Genomic DNA, 26,987 nt, shown 5'->3' with positions numbered 1-26,987 from the left:
ACATGAGACTCCTACTCATAGAATAGTAAAGTTGGATGAGTGTTATAGTGGGCAAGGATAAACTCTAAGATGGAAGCCAAAGGTTACATTAAGAGAGGCGATATCACTGAAGAGCTGTAATGAATCGCATGTACACAGGTCGGAGATAGAGCACGTTATTTCTCGTAAAAGTCAACAACCTAACATAGGAAACAGCTCCTTTATATCAGTGTTTGCTTATCACGTAAAAATAATGATGAGGATAATAATAACAAATAGGAACTTCGAAACCTTATCACATTCCAAATGTGGTATGAAAAATGGCTGCAAGATTTTAACTAAATTACAGTATTGGGATAGGTACAGGAGTGAATCTTCTTTATTCAATGTTTTACAGCAGCACTGAATGAAGGAGATATAGATTTCTGAATCAGAAAAGGGAAAGGACTTAAAAGAATACATTACCCCAAGTCTCTAGCTAGAAGCACACATTTACCAAACAATGTCAGCGGCTTTTGTCAAACTGGCCAACGCTCTGTAGCCTTTCATGAACCTAGACAAAGGAGATCTTCTGTGTTATAAATACAATTTATGTGAGACTCACTTCTAAGTATGCAGCCCAGCATGGCACTCATACCCGAAATAAATCACAAAACAATATTAGAAAATATTTAAATATATTTCGTTCCTGAACTGTGGGGAGTGAGCTAGGTTAATAGACTGAGTCAGCTGGATCTTACAACTCTAAAGGAGAGGAGGAATAGGGAGGACATGATAACGACATATACAATTGCATGGACGATTGGCAGGACTGGGAATAGTAGAACGAGAGGACATAGGTAGGAACTAGACATGCAAATGATCCAGAGATGTCAGGAAAGAACTTCTTCAGTGTTAAGAGTTGTGAATAAAGGGAATGGGTTAGACGAAAATGTGGTTGAAGATAACGCATTACATAAATTTAAATGTATTAAAAGAGTAATGAATCATTGCACTAAATTATGTAATGTTTGGAAGGAGAGGCTAGGCGCTAATACCCGACCATGAAAGCATTTCTGTGTGAGTATACATAACATACATGCACACAAGACAGAATTCAAACCGAAAAGAGAAGGATAGGGTAATTCAATCTTCCTTATCAGTATAGATTTTGACATTGAAGGGTTATAGCAGGAACGAAAGTTTCTTGGAGTGGGCTGAAAAGTAATTTTAAGCCAAACAAATAACAAGTTTGAGGATAAGAATAGGGGTGAAAATTCCTGAAATACAGTATACAGTAAAAGAGAAGTCACCTTCCCTCTACAGAAAAAGACTAAGACTGGGTGTTAGACATAACTCCAGTTCTAACACCACAGGCACACATGCACAAAATGTATCATCAGCATATGCTAACCTGGACAATGTCTTACGCTAAAAGGAACAATCTGGACGTTATACCCAACCAAAGCAACATCACCTCGTGACTATGCTGCCCCTGAGTGGAAACCCCTCCTAAAGAAACTGCAAAACCTCTAAACCTATGCAACAAGGCTCGTTCGTGATCTAAGAACACTGAACTGTAATACAGTAGTTCATTGGGAAATTGGACCTCGCCACACTAGGAGAACTGAAGGAACAAACAGATAAGATAAACACATGGAATTTTTTTAAGATTTCACTAAGTAGACAGACAAGAATTGATCAAACTGAGAAGGAGCTAAACAATGCCACATAGATGAAAATCCGTGACACATAAGCCACAAATTTTCATGAAGAAATGCAGCACAAGATTCGTAAATACATGCATAAATATGTATTTATTATGGGTGATATAAGTCATTGCATTGAACTAGTGATGGTTGAAATATGTGGCTTAAGAGCTTACTCTCGAACCTCAAAGCACGTCAAGGAGACACTTTTAAATACGCTCCACCATAAAGAAGTTCTATTAACGCAACTATTGTGGAAGGTGCCTAATTAAACCTTCTTAACTCTATACATATTAACAACAGATTTCGTTGACTTAAGAATGTTCAGAAAAGCATTTGTTTGTTAATTATAGCTGCTAATGCATTCATATATTTTTTCTTTGTCAGGTGGGTAGAGGTACAGATGACTTTTGACTCCTGTTAACAGGCTGAGAGCTTTCCCTTCCTATAGCTCATACAAAATCTTACACACACTGGTTTTTCCTTGAACATGACATGCAACTCAGTTAATAAAAAGGTATCCAATTACTGCTGGGTGAACAGAGGGTGAACAGTCAAGGATTAGCACCCAGACAATCCTCCCTAGCCAGAAATCGAACCCAAACTCAATTGCTCGTGAGGTGCACGTTTAATGTTATGACTATACCACTTCAGTTTCCCAAAATGGTAACTTTATTTCAAAATAGAAAATGTATCTAAATTCTATTACAAAAATTATTTGACTTAAACATTGTTTACAAGGGCTACAAATAACAAACTACAGTATTTATTATATGTTGTGAGGTTTGAAATTATGGTTCAATTCACCTATAGTCAATAAAGGAATTTATACAACTTATTTTATAGGTTTAATTGATTGAGAACACAACCATTTATGTAAGAAAGTATGATACTATGTATATGTAAGTATGCATGTATGTATGTATGTACAAAATCATACAACAAATTCTTAGCACTCTCTCATTTTCTCTTTTTGCATTAAATATAATACATTACAAGCTGCATCAGATCATATTCAATACATATAAATTGGTATTCCACGGTCTAAACACAACATGTTAGAGCCATCATGTATTACAATTATTGTACGGTTTGAGGACCAGTGTTTACTCAAGATATTCTGTTACCTAAAAGATAGAATTAACACTTCTGTTATATTACAGTTGCCTCTCAAATAGATAATACTGGTATTAAAATCTCTATTGCATTACAGCTGTTTCTCAGATAGACAATATTGACATCTATATTAAATTACAATTGTCTCTCAGATAGATAATACTAACACCTGTATTTTGTTAAACTTGACCATTCTGATAGATAATACTATAGCTTTTAGTAGATAATACTACAGTTGTGTTGTACAGATATTGCTAACTCTTGTATTACCGTATTGTTATTTATTAGTTACATAATACTAACAGCCCTGTCCTGCCTTCCTTATTCTTGGTCGAGTCATTCATCAAACTTAATTTGGAATTAAAATGCAACTTTATTTACTTTATTTGATAGTATTTAAGATCCCTAGTCGTTATTTATATCTAATTACTTATTATCTACCAGCCCATACTCCTGAAATGATAGTAATTATAGTAATTTTTTAGTTGAAGGTACCAATATGTAGTGATGGACCACTACAATGTTCACTTTCGCAGTTTTATTTTTATAGCCTGGAAAAAATAAAGCTAAACACCAGACATATACATTCTTAGGCCTAGTATAGCACATACATATGCGCTACATTAGGCCTAACATAGTGTGCAATAAGCCTAGACCTGCTAGGAGATGTTAGATTAATCTTATATTTATTTAATTTTTTTAATTTTGCCCCGAGGGGCGAGTTTATTGGGCAGCGCCACTCATCTTGTGAGTGAACATACCGCCATAGCAGAATGTACAACACTCCCCAATAGGAAGAAAACCCGCTGGGTTGTTCATCCTGTCACTTGTACCCAGACACAGCTGGGACTTGCTTAACTGTCTCAAGTGAACAGCTCCTCAAACAAGAAGATTAACATTTATTTATGTTGTGGTAAAAAAAATAGTTTCCCTTTCGGTTAAATTCAGTGATACAAAAAGTTAACTTTTTGGTGATCCATCACTACACATTGGTACTTTCAATCAAATACGTTACAATAAGTACAGTACTGTACTATCATTTTAGAAGGATGGGCTGGTAGATACACACATACTGGAGCGAAGGGTGCTCTGTAGATATGCTTAATCTTCTCCAGCTGTTTCTCTATGTGGTTGCCTGCACTCCTGTGATGTGTTCAACAAAACTGGGAAGAGTGAGGCCCACTGAGGTACCAAGTAACATTTGCAAGGTTTGTTGTATAAAGTATTTCCTGGTTTGCAACGGTATACATAGCAGCTGAACATGGCCATATCTGTAGCTAAATTACAGCTCCATTACAAAGGTATCATATGTACTGTATATTCATGATTTATTGAAAGGAAACTACATTTTTGTATTGGAAAACAGTAAGTGTGGTATAATTTATGCAGTGATCATTACAGTCCATTCACATCCTAGACGTCCCGGGCTCGATTCCCGTAGAGGATGATGCGCTTGTACAAGTTTCCTTACACCTGATGCACCTGTGAATAGGTACCAATAAGATAAGCAAATATTATAGGTTGCGTCCTTTAGAAGGACAGTAGTTGGCCTAGGGGTCCTAAATAAGCCTATTAGGCTGGCTAAATGAGTAGCCATTTACAATTAACAAACACAAGAATGGAAATATTGACACTCATCTCCGAAACATAAAATTTTGTTTATTTTTTTAACTGGCAGATATATACAGTTTTGTCTTATTGTATTTACTGTTTAAACTTCCTGCTGTATGTACAATAGTTAGGTTTGACCTGTGTAGGTCCATGCTCTCACACAGTAGTTAACATGTAATCCAAAGCCCTGCTAGACAACTGCAATATCACATAGTTGCCATGCCTAGTGTTAGATATTGTTAATGATAGTTGCCATGAAGCCATTATTATTTTTAGAATATTAGTATATACTACTACAACAACAATACTCCCATGAAGCCCAGTACACTGTTAGATAATATCCATGCATTCCCCTATGCAGGTTTGTTATACAGTTGCCATGTAAACACCATACAGGTTTGTTAGATTGTTGCCAAATATGCCCCCACACAGGTTTGGTAGACCATTACCATATATATGCCCCACACAGGTTTGTTAAGACAGTTGTCATATATGCCCCATTCAGTTTTGTTAGTTGCCATGTATGCCCCATGCAGGTTTGTTAGACAGTTGCCATGTATGCCCCACACAAACCTCTCTAGAACCGAATTTGTTAACAATTATCTCACAAATTCGGATCTACAGGGTAGATGTAGAGCATTAACTTAGGGGTTAAAGGAACGGAAGCGGGAGGATTGTTAGAGCCAGGTGGTGGTCAGCATGACTGTGCTTGCTTCCGTTTACTAAACCAACACTCATTGATAATCTTGAACTTACTAGTATATATATGTTAATGATTTTCTCACAGATATATGGCTATAAATTAAGGTCATATATGCAGAATAGACTTTTTCTATTGAACTGAAATTTATTTCTGTTTATTGAAATATTGACTGTAATGAATATATCGTTCCCTGATTGTTTTATATAAATTAATTATTTAAATATCACACTGAAATTACTACATTTGTTTCATATCATATATACAGTACTTTTAAAACGTTATGCTAATAATTAGAGGACTTTCTGATAGTTATTATAGAATATTTATTATGAGTTATATTAATATTTCAATCAGTTATCAATATTTTGTTAATAATTTTATCAATACCTAGTCTCCAGGTCGTTTGGAATATTATATTTAATTGATAAGTCATGCATATTGATACTGAACTCAAAATGAATCAGAAATGCATTCAATCTTAAGTTTTCTATGAGATAGTCTGAAATTGGTATTATTAAACTTTGACATTATTAAACAAGTAAACTGAGTCAGCTAAGATTTTGAATTTTCAGTTTAGACACGGAGCCACAACTCACTGCTTGGCACCAGGGAACCAAAACAGGATGTAAGAAATATAGGATTAAGGAAAAAAGAGAGTTGATCTTCTTGAAGAGTTTCTTGAAGAGTCTTCTTCGTAGATGTTCGGAGGCTTATGATGTCTTCTAATGGTTTTTGAATTTCTGTTCATTGCCTTCTTCGTTCAAATTAATTACTATTTCCTCGACGTCTGATGAGGAGTGAAACATGTAGGTTCGTCCAGTTATATCTTCAAGAAAGAGAGGGAGTTGCATGTTGTCCAGAGTCTGTGAGTGCTGCCTCCTGCTTTGACCTGTAAGACAAAGATCATATTAATGATGCGGAATGAGTCAACGGTGATAACTGCATATAAAATATATCTATGTATAAAAAGCATGTGTAGTATTGAAGGAAAAACAAAGATACAAACACAAAAAAGAGGCACATATTAAGAGATAAGGATGAGAAAAGCCTTAAAGAACAACATATCATACTTTCTCTGGTCTTGTGCCAGAAACCATAAATCACAGGATCTGGCACTCCGGCGTTTCCTCCCATGACCCTCCTCCCATCACTAAATCTGGCAAAACAGCGTTCACTCCCCATGAGCCTCCTCCCATCACAAGAGCTGGCACTCCAACATTCCCTCCCATGAGCCTCCTCCCTCATGCATACTTGCAAATTTCACCATAAATATTTGGAAACTTACAAAGATCAACTACATGTCAGCTGAAATCTACAAAAATTACTCCCACTTTAAATTGTCTCTATTGGATGATTTATGATGCATATGTATCCCGATGACTCAAATATGTTCCATTTTTATACCGAGACAAATTTTCACACGACAGAGAGAAGATATTTTGAAAATTAAACAAAATGGAACTATTTGCCCCTGATTTGTTTTGCGTTGAGATCTAAAACTGTGTGGTATTAATTAAATGTTCCTGGGATACAATACAGTACTTCTTTTCTATGGGACATGAAGTTGAACAGGTTAAATAGAAATGTTTTGATAGTTGTATGGTCAAAGAAATCAATATATGAAACCTAGCCTCAATGTGTTGACGTCACAATAGTGACATCAACGACATCATAAGGAAACACACCAGAGTCCAGTGTCCAGTTCAGAGATAGAGAGGAAATTACATTTTTATATGTCCCAAAATGAAGATAATCATACTTATCGGCAAGACGAAAACAACGTTATTCTCCTGGAGGAATCTAAAGCATTCTAATCGAGAATACACCTGTATTCACCCTGACTGGTACCTGCAAAAACCAGTCAAACAGATAGAGCCCCAACCTCGTGGAAGCAGAGGAACTCAACAGGTATAGGGGACTGAACCAACAATATTACTTTGTCCTAATAGCTTCAGACTCTCGGCTTCACAGAAAAAAGTGCTATAAGAGCTTTCCAAACCCTCCACACTGAGAAAACTTTCAGTACCCATTTGGTGTTCGAGAAGCTCAAGAAGGTTCACAATCTCAAACCATCCATCGTAATAATATTTTGGTTTCCAAATTTATATAAATAATTACTGTAGTACAACATAATGATCTGATGCAAAAATATGAAAATCTGAGTGTGTTGATAACTTTCAGAATACTCCTCAAAAACACATTAAAATACTCCACAAAAGAATACAAAAACACCCATTGAAGCACGTAAAAGCAAAAAAACAACAACAACAAAAAACAAAGGATAACGATACTGCCCCTGTTACCTAGCAGTAAAATAGGTACCTGGGTGTTAGTCAGCTGTCACAGGCTGCTTCCTGGGGGTGGAGGCCTGGTCGAGGACCGGGCCGCGGGGACACTAAAAAGCCCCGAAATCATCTCAAGATAACCTCAAGATATACTGTACTCATATCATAATACCAGTTAACTAGAGAGTACTAACTAGATACCTGTACTGTACTCATAATTAACGTCTTAATGTTCATAATACCAGTTAACTAGAGATAGAAATACATAGAGTTTCATGCCACTATCAACAAAAAAACAATAAACCAATCGATTCTATAATTGAAAAATAATTAATATGTGAATTGAGAAATCAAACACCAATAAAATGAAAGTGGAGCACAGTTAATGTTATTCCGAGAAGCGACACCTAGATACTGCTTTATATTTATTTATAAAATACTTTCTGTTTTATATTTATCTATAAAATACTTTATATGTATTTGGTACTCTTCAACACAATAAAAATGTAAATTTGTTGACTAAAATAATGTGTCTAAAAATAAAAGAAAAAACTTAAAACATTGACAATATATAAATGCAAATTTGGAAAGTAAGGAGAACGCCACACCTGTAACACTTGTCACATCTCTTACGTCTATCTGTAACATCTATGACATCTATCTTGCGTGCCGCACTAACATATTTACCACTGATTGTCACAGCTACCATTCACGTCTTACTTGTCACACCTGCCTTGATTGCCACATCCGCCACACCTGCCACATGGGCTTGTTCCACATGTGCATAAAAAAACAGGTTAAACTGAGAACAAAAAAGGGTTTCATCATAAACAAAAAAATAGAATATTTATTTGCAAAAAATCCGTTTGGCTTTGTTATGTATCGTGGATGAATGTGTGATGGCTGTAAACATGACTTTCCTCAAAAGTGCTAGTATAAGTACGGCATATATATATATATATATATATATATATATATATATATATATATATATATATATATATATATATATACACACATATACACACATATATATATATAATATGCCCCCTCTTCTCCTTCCTATATAATATGGGAAGTAGAAGGGGGAAGAAAGAAACCTAGCAGGGAGAAGGGGATGTTAGGAGAGAAGAGGAAAAAGAGAAGGATGGTGGATGTGGAGAAAGACCCGGGCACAGCCGGGTACTCTATCTTGAATTCATATACTCAATTACAAAAGCAAATAACTTCCATAAAATTACCTCTGAACCTTCCTCAACAGCTCACCCACCTGCTCCGTATCCACCCACCTACCCCATTATCTAAAATCAATACACCTACCCACCCACATACTAACATTTCATCCAAATCCACACACTTACCATCTCTTTATCCACTCACCTGCCCACCATTTATCAACAATAACCCTTTATCCAAAACCCACCTTTCACCAAAAACAACCAACCCATCTACCCTTTAACAAAAATTCATCCGTCTATCACAACTTTATACAAAAAAACAATCCGCTCACCAAACTCTCACCCCCATCCTCCCCTGGCTCCATCCCACCACTATCGGTGCAAAAACAACACACACAAAGGTCAGCTACAGCATGAGAGGACAGGCTGGTAGCTACAATTCTAGCTTCAATTGGTGCAAACGTAGCGAGACAGGCGCTGGGGCAGCTGGCAGTGAATCAGCACTTCTCTCACTCCCAGCACGAGGACCAAGGTCGGGGAGGGAAGGGTGTGTAAATGTGTGTGTGTGTGAGAGAGAGAGAGAGAGAGAGAGAGAGAGAGAGAGAGAGAGAGAGAGAGAGAGAGAGAGAGAGAGAGAGAGAGAGAGAGAGGCGAGGAATCATATTTAGTTAAAGTAATATTTACCATAAAATTGTGAACACCAAGTAGAGTCAGTAGTTTTTGCTCTGTTCAGCCAACCGTTAAAGATAAAGTCTTACGTTAAGAAGTATTAATAGAAATCTAACATTTTATGAAGTGAATAAAGGTGACAGATTGAATGTTCCGAAGATAAGGAATTGAAGAATTTCAAGGCACTTAAAGCACAGAGGCCCGCTTATCAGTACAAAGGATCAGGTCACGTAGCTAAAAGTATATATATATATATATATATATATATATATATATATATATATATATATATATATATATATATATATATATATATATATATATATATATATATATATATATATATATATATATATATATATATATATATATATATATATATATAAAGGGATAGATACACTGGGTGGAGCGAAAAATAAATGAAAGAACACAAGAACAGGAGAATAACGGAATCTACAGGTCGCATATTGACCCATAAGAGACAGCTCATGCCTATAACCACCCAAACCTATTCACATATATACTGTATTAAACTTACGCTGGTAGCAATCCTGTGATCCCGGGTACCCGATAATTTGATCCATAAAAAGAGATGGGTAAAAGTAAAGGTTTTAATATAATTTGATACACGACGAAACAGGAGACGAAAGTAGGGAAATATAGGTTCGACGCTTCACCGCGAGAGAAGTGTTGCAGGGACAGAGGTTGAGAATGCGAGAGAATGAAGGACATGCTAAAAGAAGAAGAATACCTTAAAGGAATTATTAAACAGAATATATAAATGAGTGTTAGAGAGAAATATTAGCTAGATTTAACGGATACTATCGTACATATAATTCCATCTTTATTGCTTTCCTATAGCGTGAGTGCAATTTAATGCAATTTACAATTGCAAACATGGAGTATTAATTTGTGTAATGAGGCTAATATTAGGCTATATCTGATTTTTTGTATTATTATCTTGGTTCAACATGGTGGCACCTATAGAGCTCTGACATCATATCCATGGAAGATATTTTATAGGTTATATAACCTATATAGCTAATAAAAGAAAACTTTTGACGTCATGAGACTGTGAAACCTCCCATGATTGGGCCACATAATGTTACTAGGGTGGTTGACGTCACAGTGTCGACGTTCGGCCTCTGTGATTGGCACTCATTTCAGTCTTTTTTTTCTATCTGAATTCATGAAAGCCGGACGGACGCAAAATTTGAGCAAAGGCAAATCTCGTTTCGTGTATATTCGACTATGAGTATATCATACCGGTACCAAATGCAGTACTTGCGTCGTCACTGGTATCAATTCATCTACTGAGTCCCCACTTTCCCTTTTCCACCCCTATTCAATTCCCCTACATCCCGTACATCATCATCCTCTGTCTATCCTTCTTTATTCCCTGTCAAACAACCATACAGCTTCTCTCTCTCTGCCCATGTTCAACCCTGGTCAATGCTGGGCGATTCCTCCTTAATCATTTTCCTCTTCCCTTTGAGTATCCATTTCTTCCCCCTTTTTCCCCTTTACAAACATGTCCATTTAACACTCAATTTGGGTTTCCTCTTCATTGGCCTCTTTGTCACCGTTTCATCCGCTCGTTTGTAACACATTCGTGTCACCTAATCACATGTATACGTCATGTATACAATGTGCTTTAATGTATGTACATTAATGGAGTGCATCAATTTTCCTCATAACCGTTCTCAAAATTAACACGTTTTCATTATTTCGAATTTGCTTTTAATGAAAAAAACGACAATGAACGGGTGAACGAGTACGTGTGTATATATATATACTGAATTCACCAACTGTGCTCGTTGGTACCAAATCTAGTCACGAAAATAACACCACACGAGACAAAGAGGTATGGCAGGAAGGGCAAAATAGCCCCGTTGAAAAACAAAGGTGCAATAGATACGCTGAGAGAGAGATTTATCAACATCATAGGCCCAAGTCTTTTTAACACTTTCCCTCTAAGCATAACATGCAAAGAGAAACAAGAGATATGAAATTTATAGCATTAACAGGCTAGAAGATGCCAAGGTGGGGCCAGGAGCTACGTCTCACTATGTAGACACCTCTGGCCTAGTTGATCATGCTTCTCAAGTATAAATAGTTATATACTGTATTACAATGTTTTAAATTCTCAATTCTTTTCAACAATATCCGAATTATCATTATTATATTTATTGATTGCAATTGATTAAAAATAAATTAACCCTACTGTTCGCTAAGAATTAAAATCTTGATTTTATAACATCATATATAATGCCAAACACCAGGAATATGCAAGTTCCAGAAGCCCTTATATCTAGTCCCTTTTGATAGACACGCTTCATCCAATGATTACATTAATTCATTGTTACAAAATCGAGGCATTTAACGATAAACGTACTCTTTATTTATATTGCATCAAGAGCCTGATGCCGTAATTACTGAGTAATAAAGCCTTGTACTACTTCTTTGAGAACCTGTAAGTTTTTCTATCATCCTCCTCCCTTTAATAAACCAGTATATCAGAGCAACGTATTATATCGGTAATATAAGACCATATTCTTGGATAAAATATGCTGGCTGTGAATTAAGGCTCACCGGTAAATGATAGTGGCCGTATATTATGTCCGAGCCATGATTATCCCACACGGATGAAGAAGTGTTTATAAGAATCCTCGTTGTCAGCTGTTGCAGTAAAAACAAGACTAGCAGCACGAAGATAGCTACGGTGCATTATAAAGCACTATTACGAAGACTGAGACAATGTGGAGAGAGAGAGAGAGAGAGAGAGAGAGAGAGAGAGAGAGAGAGAGAGAGAGAGAGAGAGAGAGAGAGAGAGAGAGAGATCAAAGAATATGGTAAAGCATTTAGTTAATCACATGATGTTAAGTGTGAAGTACAGTTCGTGGAGGCAGACTGTCTGAAGGGTTCGGGAACCTGTGCAGCAGACAATTGAATGATAAGGGATGAGGCCCAAGATCTGTTAGAAGGACATTAAATAGCTGAAACTAAGCGACCATGAAAGAAAAAGCGAAATCAAGGACAAATGATAAAAACATCAGATTCCCTGAGGAATTTGTAAAGCTGTTAAAGAGGAAATGTTCATTATAGAGCAGAGCAGAAAAACAGGACATGGATGGAGACTGGAGGTGGGAGGAGTAACATTGATGTAAAAGAATACTTGTTCAGTAAGTGTAAGAGCAGTGATGAAAGTCAATAGAGAAGAGGGGACAGTAGAAGTTAATTTAATAAATTGTTTCAGAAGCAAATACGACAAGAAAAAATGCATTGAATTAGACACCCAACAGCTGGTAAGACGGGGCCCAGGAATTTGCGCTCGACTCAACAAAAACATTTAAACGAATACAGTTGCATAAATACATTCATGCACACACGTGTGTGAGGATTGTAATTCGTAAAGAGTTTATGTTTTTGTTCAAATGTTTTACAGCTGATTGTATCTACAGGCAAACGTACACCTGTTGCCACTAAGTTCAAACAAAAACGAACAAAGCATCACTCAAAAGAACTGTTTGAATACACACATTCGAACTGTATAACACACAAGGAAGCTGAATCGTTCGTCTGGCACTGTAGTTGAATAGGTTGCCTTGGGAGCTAGAAGTCAGGGAGAGCTGAGAGAGGAAGCAGGGGAGAGGGTGATGCAAGCAGTTAGAGAAGTAGAACAGAAAAAAGGTGTAGATAGGGAAAAGTGTGGATAGTTCGTGGGAGAGAGTTAAAGAGAAAGATCAGGAGATGAAGTAGGATGAGAGGTAAACTGAATAGTGGAGATAGATATGTCAAGAAACGGGGGGAGAATTGGGAAGTAAGGGAGGAGAGAGATGTAGAGAGAGAAAGAGAGGAAGGATAGAGATGTAGAGAGAGAGAGAGAGAGAGAGAGAGAGAGAGAGAGAGAGAGAGAGAGAGAGAGAGAGAGAGAGAGAGAGAGAGAGAGAGAGGGGTGGGAAAGAGTGCTTACCTAACAATCATTATGAAGAAACGAAGTCTAGCCCTTAATGCCCCACTACCTAGCCTTTACGTACCAGTTGCACAAGAATTTAACTTTCCTGAGGTTCTAAATCCTTTGTCGAATCTCGCCTTAAATTGTGGGTAGAGGTGGCTTCCACTGCTTCTTCGTTCAATGTATTCTACTTGCTGGCCACCGGAACAGGGGTGGAAATAATGTGTCTGCAAATATTTGTGCATAGATTTTGGGGTTTGTCTTTTACAAAGGTGTTGATTCCAGGTCTGTGCTACATATTCTAGTGTTGGTCTTACAAAGGCACTATATATATATTGACTGTTCTGAAAGATTCCTTATTTAGGTATTGCGATATTTACCTGAAACAGCTTTTTGTCTTTCAACTTCCTGTAATTTATCTAAATTCCTCGTAGGAGGTTAACATTCCTAGTTAACTTTGTGCCATCTGCAAATATTGACCTGTAAATCCTTCGGATAGATCATTCGCAAAAATTAGGAATAACAGTGGAACTAGGACTGATGATATTCCTAAATGGTGTTGTAGCGAAGGTGCAGCAATAACACAAGGAGATAGATAAACATGAGAGAGGCTGATGAAAACATCTAATTGTATCACTATCAATCGATCTGAGTGTGTGTGTGTGTGTGTGTGTGTGTGTGTGTGTGTGTGTGTGTGTGTGTGTGTGTGTACTCACCTATATGTACTCACCTATATGTGCTTGCAGGATCGAGCATTGACTCTTGGATCCCGCCTTTCTAGCTATCGGTTGTTTACAGCAATGACTCCTGTCCCATTTCCCTATCATACCTAGTTTTAAAAGTATGAATAGTATTTGCTTCCACAACCTGTTCCCCAAGTGCATTCCATTTTTCTACTACTCTCACGCTAAAAGTGTGTGTGTGTGTGTGTGTGTGTGTGTGTGTGTGTGTGTGTGTGTGTGTGTGTGTGTGTGTGTGTGTGTGTGTGTGTGTGTGTGTGTTTGTGTGTGTTTGTGTGTATATACTATTTGTGTCTGCAGGATTGAGCTATTAGCTCTTGGACCCCTCCTTTCAAACCAATCTAATTTTCCTCTATAATATTTACTACATATAAATAAATAAATAAATAAATAAATGTATCTATACTAGTGTACATATAGTTCTTTCTAACATACACACACATTCCCAGGAAGCAACCCGTAGCAACTGTCTAACTCCTAGGTACCTATTTACTGCTAGGTGAATAGGAGCATCAGGGGGAAAGAAACGCTGCCCATTTATTTACGCCTCCACCGGGGATTGAACCCGGGCCCTTAGGACAACGAATCCCGAGCGCTGTCTGTGTTAGAGAGAGACATACCACTTATGTCGAGTATTTTATAGCAAATCTTACATTCCTTCGTTCTGAACACATATCAGTGACCTCAAGGCACATTTACTACCGGAAAACCGGCACATGTCCGGAAGTAGGGAGTTGAGGGCACAATACCCACAGGGTACAAGGTAGGGTATCAGGTGACAAGACAACAAATGCTGATGGGAGCAATCCAGGTGTCTTCCATGTTGGCCAGAATGGGAAATATCCGAAACACACATATAATAGGAACGGCACTTCGTCCACAGTCTACCTGCATCTCACTTGCTGGTGCTGTGAAACACTCCCTGTGTAATCATTCCCTGTTAATTCTAGATAAATCGCTTTGTAGAAAGTTGAATCAATGTAAGTTAATAGTCCACTCTTGATATTGAGATTACGGAACTGTCTTAGTATAGAGGTTCCTGCTCTGTACGTGGTGTTGTCCGTACTCTGTACTTGGTTTCAGAATTTGACGTAGGAGCCCGTGTATTGTATTTGGCACATGTTCTGAAATACGCGACTATGCAATATATATACATATATATACATATGTACGCAGCAAGAACTAGTTATATAACCAGTCAGAAAGCCTGATACGTTGTAATCACCAAATTGCCGAGAAGAATATTAAACTATATGCAACTTACTTGGTATTCAAAGTCCATGTTACTGAGAGAAATCACTCTCCCTCCCTAGTGCTACATCCGCTTTCCAATTCCCACTTGCCTACTGATGAATTACAAACGAAACGAAAAAATTCAGTTATGAGTGTTAGTTAATCAATAGGACGGGACTTAGTACATCTCTTCATCATTGAAAGATGTGCACGTTCCACTTGCATTCCTCCTAGCCACCAGCGTTCATGCTTGAAATGAATCAAACTTTGGCTTCAAATTTTTAAGAAGGCCAAGATCGTAACTGAACACATGAAGAAAATCCGAGAATTCAACTAAAAGCTTTAGACTTACATCCTTGCTTGCAGTTGCTCAAACGTTATCTAGAAAACAAATTTTTTGTCTTGAGGAAAAACCTTCATGTGAGCAATTTGGAAATTTTAAGATATTGAGATCCTCTAGATAATTAAAATAAAAAGCATAATTGATACAGTATGCTACTGAAGATGATTATAATATGGTACAAGATTTCGTGGAGAGATTGTTAAATTAAATACGTAAAAGCAGATGATCTAGTCAAATTGATTAGTTTTGATAACCAAACCACACACCAGAAGATTAGGAGACGACGACGTTTCGGTCCATCCTGGACCGAATCCTAGACCGAAAGCGAGACTAATTTGTACATCAATTTTAATTTATTTATTATTGTTTAATGTAAATGGAATTAAAATTTATTATTACTAAAAAAAATGGAGAATACCAAAACATGAATCAATGAAATAACCTCCCAAACAAAACATCCTTGGGTGATTCTGTATATCGGATTACCTTATCAGTCTTAATCTTGGGAACAGTTATGGCCTGGAATTAAACTGGAACATAGAATTTCCAATTTCGACAACTTCAAAACTCCCTTTTTCCCAGTGAAAAAATAATTGGCCATCATCTCCAATGTTACAGAAGGAAAGAACAGCTCAATATATTACAGTAAAAATATAAAGGTGCTGTAGCCAAAGGATAAACATAAAATCAGTTAAATCAAAAGAATATGCCAGCATATTAATACAGTTTGCAGCTCTCAAGGATTATTCAGCTCACTAACCACACGCAGGATGGGTATGGAGCCCACTAACCACACGCAGGAGGGGTATGGAGCCCACTAACCACACACAGGATGGGTATGGAGCCCACTAACCACACGCAGGATGGGTATGGAGCCCACTAACCACACACATGATGGGTATGGAGCCCACTAACCACACGCAGGAGGGGTATGGGGCCCACTAACCACACTCTGGATGGATATGGAGATCCATATCCATCTTGTGGTGGATCTAGCTCTAACTCTATACCCACAGGATGAGTATAGAGCTTCTTAACTACTCACAGGATGGGTACAGAGCCACTTACCACTCACAGGATGGGTACAGAGCCTGGATGGATGAAGTAAGAAGCTCACTAACCCCTCACCGGATGAGGATGGACTGCTTAATAAGTTAAATGAATTAAAAACTGGCGTTGAACTTAAGGCCTAACAAGCACAGGAGGGTTAAAACCTGGAACAGGTATTATTTCATTAGCATGTTGTATATATTATTACATTTCAGTGTTTGGTGTTATTAAATCATTAATACAGAGATATATCAAGTACTTAGACTTTTATATATAAAGTCCTTAGACTTTAAACGTCTTTCACTAGTTTGATGTTCGGCTTAAGACCTATCAACTTCTGGAAGGTTATTAAGGAAACCCACGAGTATTATCTACTTGAGGTTATCTTAAGATGATTTCGGGGCTTAGTGTCCTGACTGAATAACCATCAAGTACTGTATACTTTGGGTGTTGACATCCGAAGTGTATATACCTCAGAGTGTTAACTCTCAGTGTATATACACCGAGAAGTGGAGTACACTTTTCGGAGTCTATCCCTGACGATTTTTCACTGGAAATATTAGTAATAATATACATAATAACAGAAGCAGCTATGAGGTTAACAATGTCAAAGAAAAATAGTATTTCAGTCATAACGATTCAACTCTCAGGCCTAATCTTTAAAGATGGTTCTCTGATGCTTATATCATAGAGATCGTTCTTAGACATAAGCTTTGAAGGTGGTTGTGTTATGTCTTAATCTTTTAGATGATTCACTTACAGGTTCTTCTCCTCTTGTATAAATCACAAAGGTGGTTTTCCTAGGCTAAAATCTTTGAGGTGGTCCTTTTAGGTCTAGATCTTAAAGGCTTACATATACAAGAAGGAAATGGATAAGATTATTAATTAGAATCAAATAGAACCAAGGTCAACATAGATTTTGATTGGGAAAATCCTGTCTTCACCACTTACTCAACAACTATGACATAGTCACGGAAACATTAGAGGAATAACAATTTGTTGATGCTGTCCAAACGGACTTTACTAAGGCATGTGATTATTGTGATCATGGAGTGATAGCCCATAAAATGAAATAACTTGAAATAACAGGTAAAGTAAGGCAATAGTTATCCAGTTTCCTGTCAAACTGTATGAACAGACTAACAATCCATCAAACAAAATCAAACCCAAGTACAATGAAAAGGTCTGTACGACAGAGCACAGTCCTCGCACCACTGCTTTCTTATTCTCAAAACAGATTAAATAAAAATACAAGCCACAGCTAGATGTCAACTTTTGCAGACGATCCAAAAATCAGCATAAAATGTACTTCTGTAGACGACATTGAAAAACAACAAACCGATATCAATAGATTCTTCGACTGGCCAACTGAAAATAACGTGATGTTTAACTGTGATAAATTCAATAATATACTTAGATCCCCACATAGAAAAAACATATAATAATAATAATAATAATAATAATAATAATAATAATAATAATATTAATAATGGCAGATGACTTAACGTTTAGTGAGCATAACAAAGTACAGAATAATCCAGAATTTTTTTTAAGATGGGAAATTATTTCGACCTTCTTAAAGCTCCCCAAACTTTCTCTCTATAAAGAATAGACCGGTATCATATAATATATACGTGGAAGTTACTGGAAGGCCCGGTCCGAAATTTGCACAGTAGGATAACAACAAACTGAAGTTAACGGCATGGTAGGAAATGCAGAATAAAGCCAGTGAAGAGAAGGGGCGCCATAGGCACACTCACAGAACACTTTATTAATATCAGAGCTATTCAGTATCCTCTCAGCAAACGTTACAAATAGTACCAAAACAAAAGTAGGAAAATACCGGACCAACCAGGCTGTAGTGGATATGTGGATCTGCTGGCTGTTCTAAGCAACAATTTTTGGACCAAATTATCACGTGAGAGAGAAGACGAAGTCCCAGAACCCCCTTTAGATATATTCCAGGTAGGGAAATATTTGGCCTTGAGCTATAATTTGATATACATCCTAATACTATATAGATTTAAATTGTATATATATTTTTGTAAGGTATTTGTCATTGTTTGGTGTTGGGGGGTAAAGTGCTAACAACTTCTGGTTGGTTATTAAGGTCATATATCCAACAAATATATGTAAAGTCCGTCCAGAACAAAATAATATTTTCAGTTTATATGTACACTAAAAAGTATATATACACACACCAATGTATATATATACAATGAGATGCACATCTCATTGTATATATACATAGATGTATAGGTGTATAGGTCCCAGTGTTGAATTCGTTCACTTATTAATACTATATAATTTGCTACTCGTGCTTACGAAAAATAAAGACGGGAACACACAACAACCGCGCGCATTCATACACATTTACACATATACTGAATATATAAACAATAAACATACGTATACATACATATATGAGCACAAACATCAGCTTCTATCGGGCTTCCGCTCACTTAGTAATCCCATACCAAACAAATGTCAGCTGTGATCGTCACCCCCATCAATACCGTTGTATCTCGCCTACATTCTTCCCGGGGAGAGAGAGAGAGAGAGAGAGAGAGAGAGAGAGAGAGAGAGAGAGAGAGAGAGAGAGAGAGAGAGAGAGAGAGAGAGAGAGAGAGAGAGAGAGAGAGAGAGAGAGAGAGAGAGCGGGAGGAAGGAAGGAGAGATAGGTGAGCTAGAGAGAAAGAGAAGATGTAGATAAATAAGACCGAAAAAGAGAGAGAGAGTAAGAGAAGATAAGAAAGAGAGCTATGGTCTTGGCCTTATGAAACAGACCAGCTAGACTATGCGCGCACTTCCCCTGCCTCTCTCCGTATTGACACCTACTAGGTAGCTTGCTATATTGACCTATTGTATACTATTTTAATCCTTTGAATCTCGTTTTCCCTCCTTTTTCTACCCATGTTGTTGATGATACGTACCTGTAACGAGAAAGCAGAGTAGTTCCATACATATCAACACAAGGATCCACACATCTGCCGCAGCAAGGGAAATTTCCTTAGTTACCGCCATCGACGGAGCCAAGGGAAGCCGCCATTTTGAAAATCATCACTCATTCGATCGCTATCACATTACCCTTTTCATACAGTTTTGTCACATTTTACTATATTATGAACCAATATTCTATCAATTGCAAGTGGCATGAGGCACTGGCTTGGTGAAGAGAGAGAGAGAGAGATGCTTTCAAGAGAGGATTAGAAAGGAAAATCGGACATGTCTCTACGAAACCCAGGGACCGTTATGCGTGGCGGGGAGTGGATGGTCCGTTTTAGGGGAGGGGAGGGTAGGGAAGGAGAGGAGGGTTAGGGTAAAGGAAGAGGCCAGGCTGGGGGAATGTTGGAACCCCTCCCTTCCACCCTCATCCCTCCCACCACGCATTGATCGCCCTGCACACTATACACAACTCTCTTCCTCTTCCACCAAGACTCCACTCCCTCCTCTCCACTAGCCACTTCTCCGCTGAACACTCCACGCGCGCTCCACAGCCACCACTCTCACCTCCACCGCTCCTTGCAACACACTGCACCCTTCCACTGTGAAAATCGGCACTGGAGTGAGCCGTGGGCAGGCGAGCCAGCTCCTCTGTAGCGTCTGGTAATGGGTACTCGTAAATTTGAACCAAATGTGGGACGTGAATCGTGGCCATAAATTTTATTACTCTGCCCCCTACGGCCCAGGCGGCGTCTACCACCACCTCGGACTTCACTCCAACGTTGGTCAGGACTGCGGTGACGTCACCACACAATACCACATGACTCACGGTGGGGGAAGCGTTCGTCTGCAGGCCGGCCAGTTCCCGTTGCAACCCGGCCTGCCGACGCAACGGCGATGCGTCTGGTGGGTGGTGGTAACGGGGTCAGGAGCGCCGTCACAAGAGAGGCATAACCCCCACTCCCTCCCCACCCCAACGACTCCGCCAGCTGAACTCATGAATGAAAGGAAACGTCGACACTCCCTGTTGGCTGTTTTGGCCGTGAATTTGATATTGTTTGAGGCGTTTTCCAGGGAGCGAGCGATTGATTTGTGAGTGCGGCCAGGCTCGTAATGAGAGGTTCTTAGCGCTGGCGGTGAGAATAGAACGAAAAGGGTGGTTTGGAAGGTTTTTGTATCGGTGAGGCGTCGTCCGGCTGAAAGTGAGCTTACTATGTTTCTAATGTATTGTTCAGGGTTTATGGTGCTTTTATGGGCGTTGGCTAACAGGTTAGGAGGACAGGATGCACATACTGTTTTATAACTGTACAGAGAGTCGTATCTAAAAGTGTTACTTCTGCACTACACACTAGGCCAGAGTGTAGTCACACACAATATATATATATATATATATATATATATATATATATATATATATATATATATATATATATATATATATATATATATATATATATATATTATCATCAGCATCATCACACCTGATCCTTGAGCAACAGGTGTCGGTGTATGAGAGCGTCTCCAGCAAGATGTACATCAATAAGAGGGCCGCGAGACAGAGGGGAGACGGTACTTAACTGTCGTAGCACGCTAGCGTTCCTCGCTCAAGCTTCCACACACTCACACACATACACACACCTACACCACACGAAGCCTTCCACACCACATCCACTCAAACTACACGCGCCCGAACATATTATAAACACCAACCATACCAAACACCTCCCATTAACACTACTTGCACACACCAACCCACACCATGGGCGCTCACTCATGCCACACGCACCCACTTACGCCACACTCACGCACCTAGACCACACACACACACAGAACAACCAACACCACCACACTCACAGACACACTGTATCAGTTGATACAGAGAATCTGTACATCAGTTGCTTGACAGTTGACAGGCGAGACCAAAGAGCCAGAGCTCAACCCCTACAAGCACAACTAGGTGAGTACAAGGTAAATATTTACTGCTACGTGAACAGAGACATGAAAAGAAACGTGCCCAACCATTTCTGTCCCGTCCGGAAATCGAACCCGGGAATCAAGATTGAGAATCGAGAACGAATCAAACTGTACTACGTTTGTTTCGTAGTACAGTTTGTAACTGTAGATATCAATAACTTGATATCATTATATTATATAAGGCACAGAACACTATTAGGTAAAGGCACTCAAGCGCGAGCAAGTATTAAAGAGGACGTCCCCATCAAAGGGTCCATTTACGGCCCGTAAAATGTGACAAGAACCCAGAGAATGACGAATATTCATTGAAGGTGGCACATATTGACGCTATGGCACTCCGCGGCACCACACCCCCTCGCGTCTCTCACAGACATTAATGGGGAATTTGTTTCTGGTTTTATGGCCTTTAATAAATGATGAAATTGTCTCTTCCATCTTGTGGAATGTGAATCTGAATGAATTTTGTATCTGTATTTCTCATATTACTCCCGACCTAACATGCTATTATAGCTTCTTTGGAAATTATGAATGGAATTGGAGCCAGATTCACGAAGCAGTTACGCAAGTACTTACGAACCTGTACATCTTTTGTCAATCTTTGGCGGCTTTGTTTACAATTATTAAACAGTTAATGAGCTCCGAAGCAGAAGGAGGCTGTTTATAACAATAACAACAGTTGATTGGCTAGCTTTCATGCTTGTAAACTGTTTAATATATGTAACCAAAGCCGTCAAAGATTGAGGAAAGATGTACAGGTTCGTAAGTACTTGCGTAACTGCTTTGTGAATCTGGCCTTTGGTCTCTACAACCTTCTCCATTGCTTTCATTACGTACCGTCTGACTTGTCTCGTCACCTGGTCCCATTCTCGTCACTTTACACTTGCTGGTGTTGAAATCCAGTAGCCATATTCACTTGTTTCGTGTGTATTCACTCGTTCGTATTCACCTATTTGCACCTGGAGGATTGAGTTTTAGCTCATTGACCACGCTTTTCTACCCACCTATAGACTAACGTAATACTTCAGACCTAAGAAAAATGTGCAAGTCGGACTTATTTTCTCTACCTTGAGGTTACCTTGAGGTTACCTTGAGGTGTTTTCGGGGCTTAGCGTCCCCGCGGCCCGGTCGTCGACCAGATCTCCGACAAGGTGAAAAGGGGCAGTGAATGGACGTAGTCCAAACGCTAAATGAGCTTCTCATTTTTGAGTGTGTTAATATATAATAAGTCAACCATTATTGGCTAGGGTTTGAATTTCTTTCATTTGTTCAACTAGCAAAAAAAAGACCTTTAAGACACCTAAATAAAGAGGTCCTTCACTTCACTAAATACCACCTACGTGAGACTGCACCTAGATAATGCAGCCCAAACGTGTACACAGCAGAACAATTGCATACACAAAGTGAAATAGGTAAAGAGGATTACAACGAGGCTCGTCTTAGCATTGCGAGTGATGAAGAAACACTGAAAGAACTAGAAATGAGGATAAAGAGAGGAGACATTGCATAGACATAAAATAATTAGGGGGATTAACAAGTGAAAGTCTAAATATTCACATTATATACAAATATAGCAAGTGGGCATAGATGGAGTCATGATTAACAGAATACAATACATATATTAGGAATTTGTTTAACGTAATAGTAGGAAAACGGAGTGAACTAATCTAGCTGGTTATAGAAGCTAACTCCATCCAAATTATCAAGAGTATGCATGACTGAAAAGTAATAGCTCAAGAGTCATTATTAAGACAACACAGCGACCAGAACACCCGGGTTCCAAGAGTGCAAGTACAAAGACGTGAGTACAAATATTTGAGTCTAGTAAACACAAAACAGGTGGCAGGTTACGTATCACTTGAACCATTTAACATCAAATTAACACACAGCCGTTTTCGAGGCGTCAGACTGACACAAGAGTCGTCACCATAAACATCTCGGGAAGGCAGAGTAGACCACACACTTTTTTGCACCATAAAACTCCGGTCATTCCAACAGTCACCTGCTGGCCAACCATATTTGTCTATCGGGACATTTCCGCGGTGACTCGTATAATGGTACAAATCATTAACATTTTAATTTATTCGGTAGTGATTTACTATAAACTTATATTATTGGTTTTCTTTTTTGTGATATTGACACAGTTAAAAGATATTTTAATATAAATAAATTTCATTAGAAATTTATTTATATTCATTAGAAATCAACTGAAATATATTATAAAATTAAATGAACTGTTTTGAGTGAGGGAAATGTTTATGTATTAAATTATATAAACATGTGTAACTATAATTGAGAATAAAGGAGTCTCAGCATAAAATTTTGAGCGGAAGAAATTACTTTTGAGAGAATTCTCCACAGAAAATGAGAGGTCGTATTTTAGCTAAGCGTTCCGAAGGTACTCAATAACTCGGCTGGACGTTCTAAATGTGCGAATAGAGATCAATACTACCGCTTCGTGTTCTAGGTATGTGAATAGAGATCAGTACCTTAGCTCGGTGTTCCAAATATGCTAATGAGTGTTCGAAATATGTGAACTATGTGCAGCTGGTCTAGGAAGGTGTTGGTAACGAGGGGAAATATGCTCCGGCAGCTCCGGGTATTATATGCAAACTGCTGACACCTGTAAGCTACCCAAAAGGCGAGTGCGACAATTTATAGCGTGTAGTTCGCTAATTAAGAGGCCATTAGATGGCAAAAGGATAATTTACAACCTCACATTATACTTTTATTGCTGTCCCACACCCACCATGGTGGCTTCTTCCGCCCTACCTGCCTTGTAAATAACGTAATAGTTTTATTGTGTCCTCTGAGAAATATATATATATATATATATATATATATATATATATATATATATATATATATATATATATATATATATATATATATATATATATATATACATATATATATATATATATATATATATATATATATATATATATATATATATATATATATATATATATATATATATATATGTATATATATATATATATATATATATATATATATATATATGTATATATATATATATATATATATATATATATATATATATATATATATATATATATATATATATATATATATATATATATATATATATATTTAGTACCAATATCCGAAACCGTGATAATATCCCCTTAACGTTTGAATATTTTGCACCCTGTACACCAGTTGTCTGACGGTTGAGAGGCGGGACCAAAGAGCCGAAGCTCAACCCCCGCAAGCACAACCTGGCTTGTACTGTTCCAATTCCCACTCTCATATATCCGACCAGCCCTTCTCTCCTTCATGTAGTAGTACATTCAACTTTCTCCTCTCCGTGACAGGGGCAGCCCTCTCCGTGACAGGGGCAGCCCTCTCAGTGCCAGGGGCAGCCCTCTCAGTGTCAGGGGCAGCCCTCTCAGTGCCAGGGGCAGCCCTCTCAGTGTCAGGGGCAGCCCTCTCAGTGTCAGGGGCAGCCCTCTCAGTGTCAGGGACAGCCCTCTCAGTGCCAGGGACAGCCCTCTCAGTGACAGGGGCAGCCCTCTCAGTGTCAGGGGCAGCCCTCTCAGTGTCAGGGGCAGCCCTCTCAGTGACAGGGGCAGCCCTCTCAGTGTCAGGGGCAGCCCTCTCAGTGACAGGGGGCCAGCATGTGGTGGGGGAGGCTATTAAAAAGCTATGAAAACCTCTCCTACACCAGGTGGCATCTGACGCCCCAACGCGGGAGGTAATAGTTTTATTGTCCCGGTAATCTCTACCGCCCCCCCCCCCCCATCCACCCCATCCCCTGCCTCCTCCACCCCTTCCACTGCCTCTGCACCCTATCCTCTGCCTCTCCACCCCATCCTCTACCTCTCAATCCCATCCCCCTGCTTCCTCTACCCCATTCCCTGCCTCCTCCACACCATCCCCACCCTCCTCCACCTAAGTATCCACAGATCTGGGCAATAGTCTAGTAAGAGGTAGCACGGAAACTCGCTGGAGAACGATTCTTGAGGTTATCTTGAGATAATTTCGGGGCTTTAGTGTCCCCGCGGCCCGGTCCTCGACCAGGCCTCCACCCCCAGGAAGCAGCCCGTGACAGCTGACTAACACCCAGGTACCTATTTACTGCTAGGTAACAGGGGCATAGGGTGAAAGAAACTCTGCCCATTGTTTCTCGCCGGCACCTGGGATCGAACCCAGGACCACAGGAACACAATTCCAGCGTGCTGTCCGCTCGGCCGACCGGCTCCCCCCTAATAAAATATATAGTCTAATAAAAAGTAGTATCGGAATCGGTTGGGTGAAAATCGATAGTCTTATTAGTTGTGATGTGATGATGACTAACAGTTGCAAGTTGCAACCTTTTCAAATGGTCTGTTGCCAGCAGATTTTTCCGTAATATTAATGAGACTTACTGTTTGTATGGTATGATGCAGATGAGGATTTAACTTCAAAGGGAACAACTTAACAACTAATAGGACTTGTGTCCTAGTGCCCTAAGACCTTAACTGCTCATTCGAAAGAGGAATTGTCTGAAATATAAATAAAACTATTACATATTAGCATGTTATGCATCTTTGGACATGGGTTTGGTTAGGTGTTCAGGTTCGTTTGGGAGTTATTTGCATTTTTAAGTAAGTGAAAGAGTTCCGACTCAGACATCGTGAGCGAAGCACTGTTCGAACGTCATCATTTGTGAGTCGTGTGAACCGCTCGTCCTCATCAATGAAGGCCAAATGCTCGTTAATCCAGATGTCAAACCCCTTGTTTATGAATAAAAAATGTTTACACACTACTCACAACAGATGACATTCGAACGGAATCGAACCCGGGATCCCTGATTATTAGTCGAGAACGGAGTTAAATGTACTAGAAGACCCAACGGATGTGAAACCACTGGTGGTCATGAATCCCGGTCACACAAAACCAACTCGCATCAGCCACGACTCCTCATGAACAGATTGCAGGGTCTTCGCTATTGACCACTCCGAAATAATGACTGCGGTTTAGGGAAATAAAAATCACCGCACTATTGACGCATCCAAAGACTAATGATTATTGGCTTCGTTACACAAGGTGGGAGGTTATCTTGAGATGATTTCGGGATTTAGCGTCCACGCGGCCCGGTCCTCGACCAGGGCCTCCTTTTTGTTACATACCCCCAGGAAGCAGCCCGTAGCAGCTGTCTAACTCTTAGGTACCTATTTACTGCTAGGTGATCAGGTACATCAGGGATAAAGAAACTTGCCAATTTGTTTCCGCTTCCACCGGGGATCGAATCCGGAACCTCAGGACTATGGATCCTGAGCGCTGTCCATTCAGCTATCAGGCCCTCTCAGAATTCCTAGGCTCTAGGTGTTCACAACCACTGAGGTTTTGGCTGCATTTTCATTACTGTGTGGTAATGGAGAGGACGAGTCATACTGCGTCTAGACTCTAGAACGTCTGCCAGAGGGTGAGGGGTGAGTGGAGGGGTGAGTGGAGGGGTGAGTGGGGGGTGAGTGGAGGGGTGAGTGGGGGGGTGAGGGGAGGGGGGGTAAGAGGAGG

At 39.1% G+C, this 26,987-nt stretch overlaps 1 protein-coding gene and 1 long non-coding RNA gene across 2 annotated transcripts; one reads left to right on the top strand and one right to left on the bottom strand.

Moving 5' to 3' along the window:
* Positions 1 to 258: 258 nt before the first annotated feature.
* Positions 259 to 20,422, bottom strand: LOC138356310 (uncharacterized). Its single transcript, XR_011224345.1, has 2 exons — positions 19,484 to 20,422; positions 259 to 5,986 (listed from the first exon to the last, which is right to left on the bottom strand). It is a non-coding gene; the product is annotated as an uncharacterized lncRNA (long non-coding RNA).
* A 3,406-nt stretch (positions 20,423 to 23,828) lies between these two features.
* Positions 23,829 to 25,137, top strand: LOC138357569 (uncharacterized). Its single transcript, XM_069314480.1, has 2 exons — positions 23,829 to 23,862; positions 24,803 to 25,137. Exons 1-2 carry the CDS (start codon positions 23,829 to 23,831, stop codon positions 25,135 to 25,137), a joined length of 369 nt encoding a protein of 122 aa, XP_069170581.1.
* The last annotated feature ends 1,850 nt before the right edge of the window (positions 25,138 to 26,987 follow it).

The sequence above is a fragment of the Procambarus clarkii genome, chromosome 7, assembly GCF_040958095.1.
Source record: "Procambarus clarkii isolate CNS0578487 chromosome 7, FALCON_Pclarkii_2.0, whole genome shotgun sequence".
Lineage (NCBI taxonomy): Eukaryota > Metazoa > Arthropoda > Malacostraca > Decapoda > Cambaridae > Procambarus > Procambarus clarkii.
Note: the sequence above shows the minus strand (reverse complement) of the source record. Positions and strands in the feature narration are given on the sequence as shown.

What these genes read in the sequence shown, in the direction of transcription:
- LOC138357569 (XM_069314480.1), top strand. Translation starts at nt 23,829, where the DNA reads ATGAGAGGTCGTATTTTAGCTAAGCGTTCCGAAG. An exon ending in TTTAGCTAAGCGTTCCGAAG is followed by an intron (nt 23,863 to 24,802) that starts GTACTCAATAAC and finishes TCTCCGTGACAG; the next exon opens with GGGCAGCCCTCTCCGTGACA.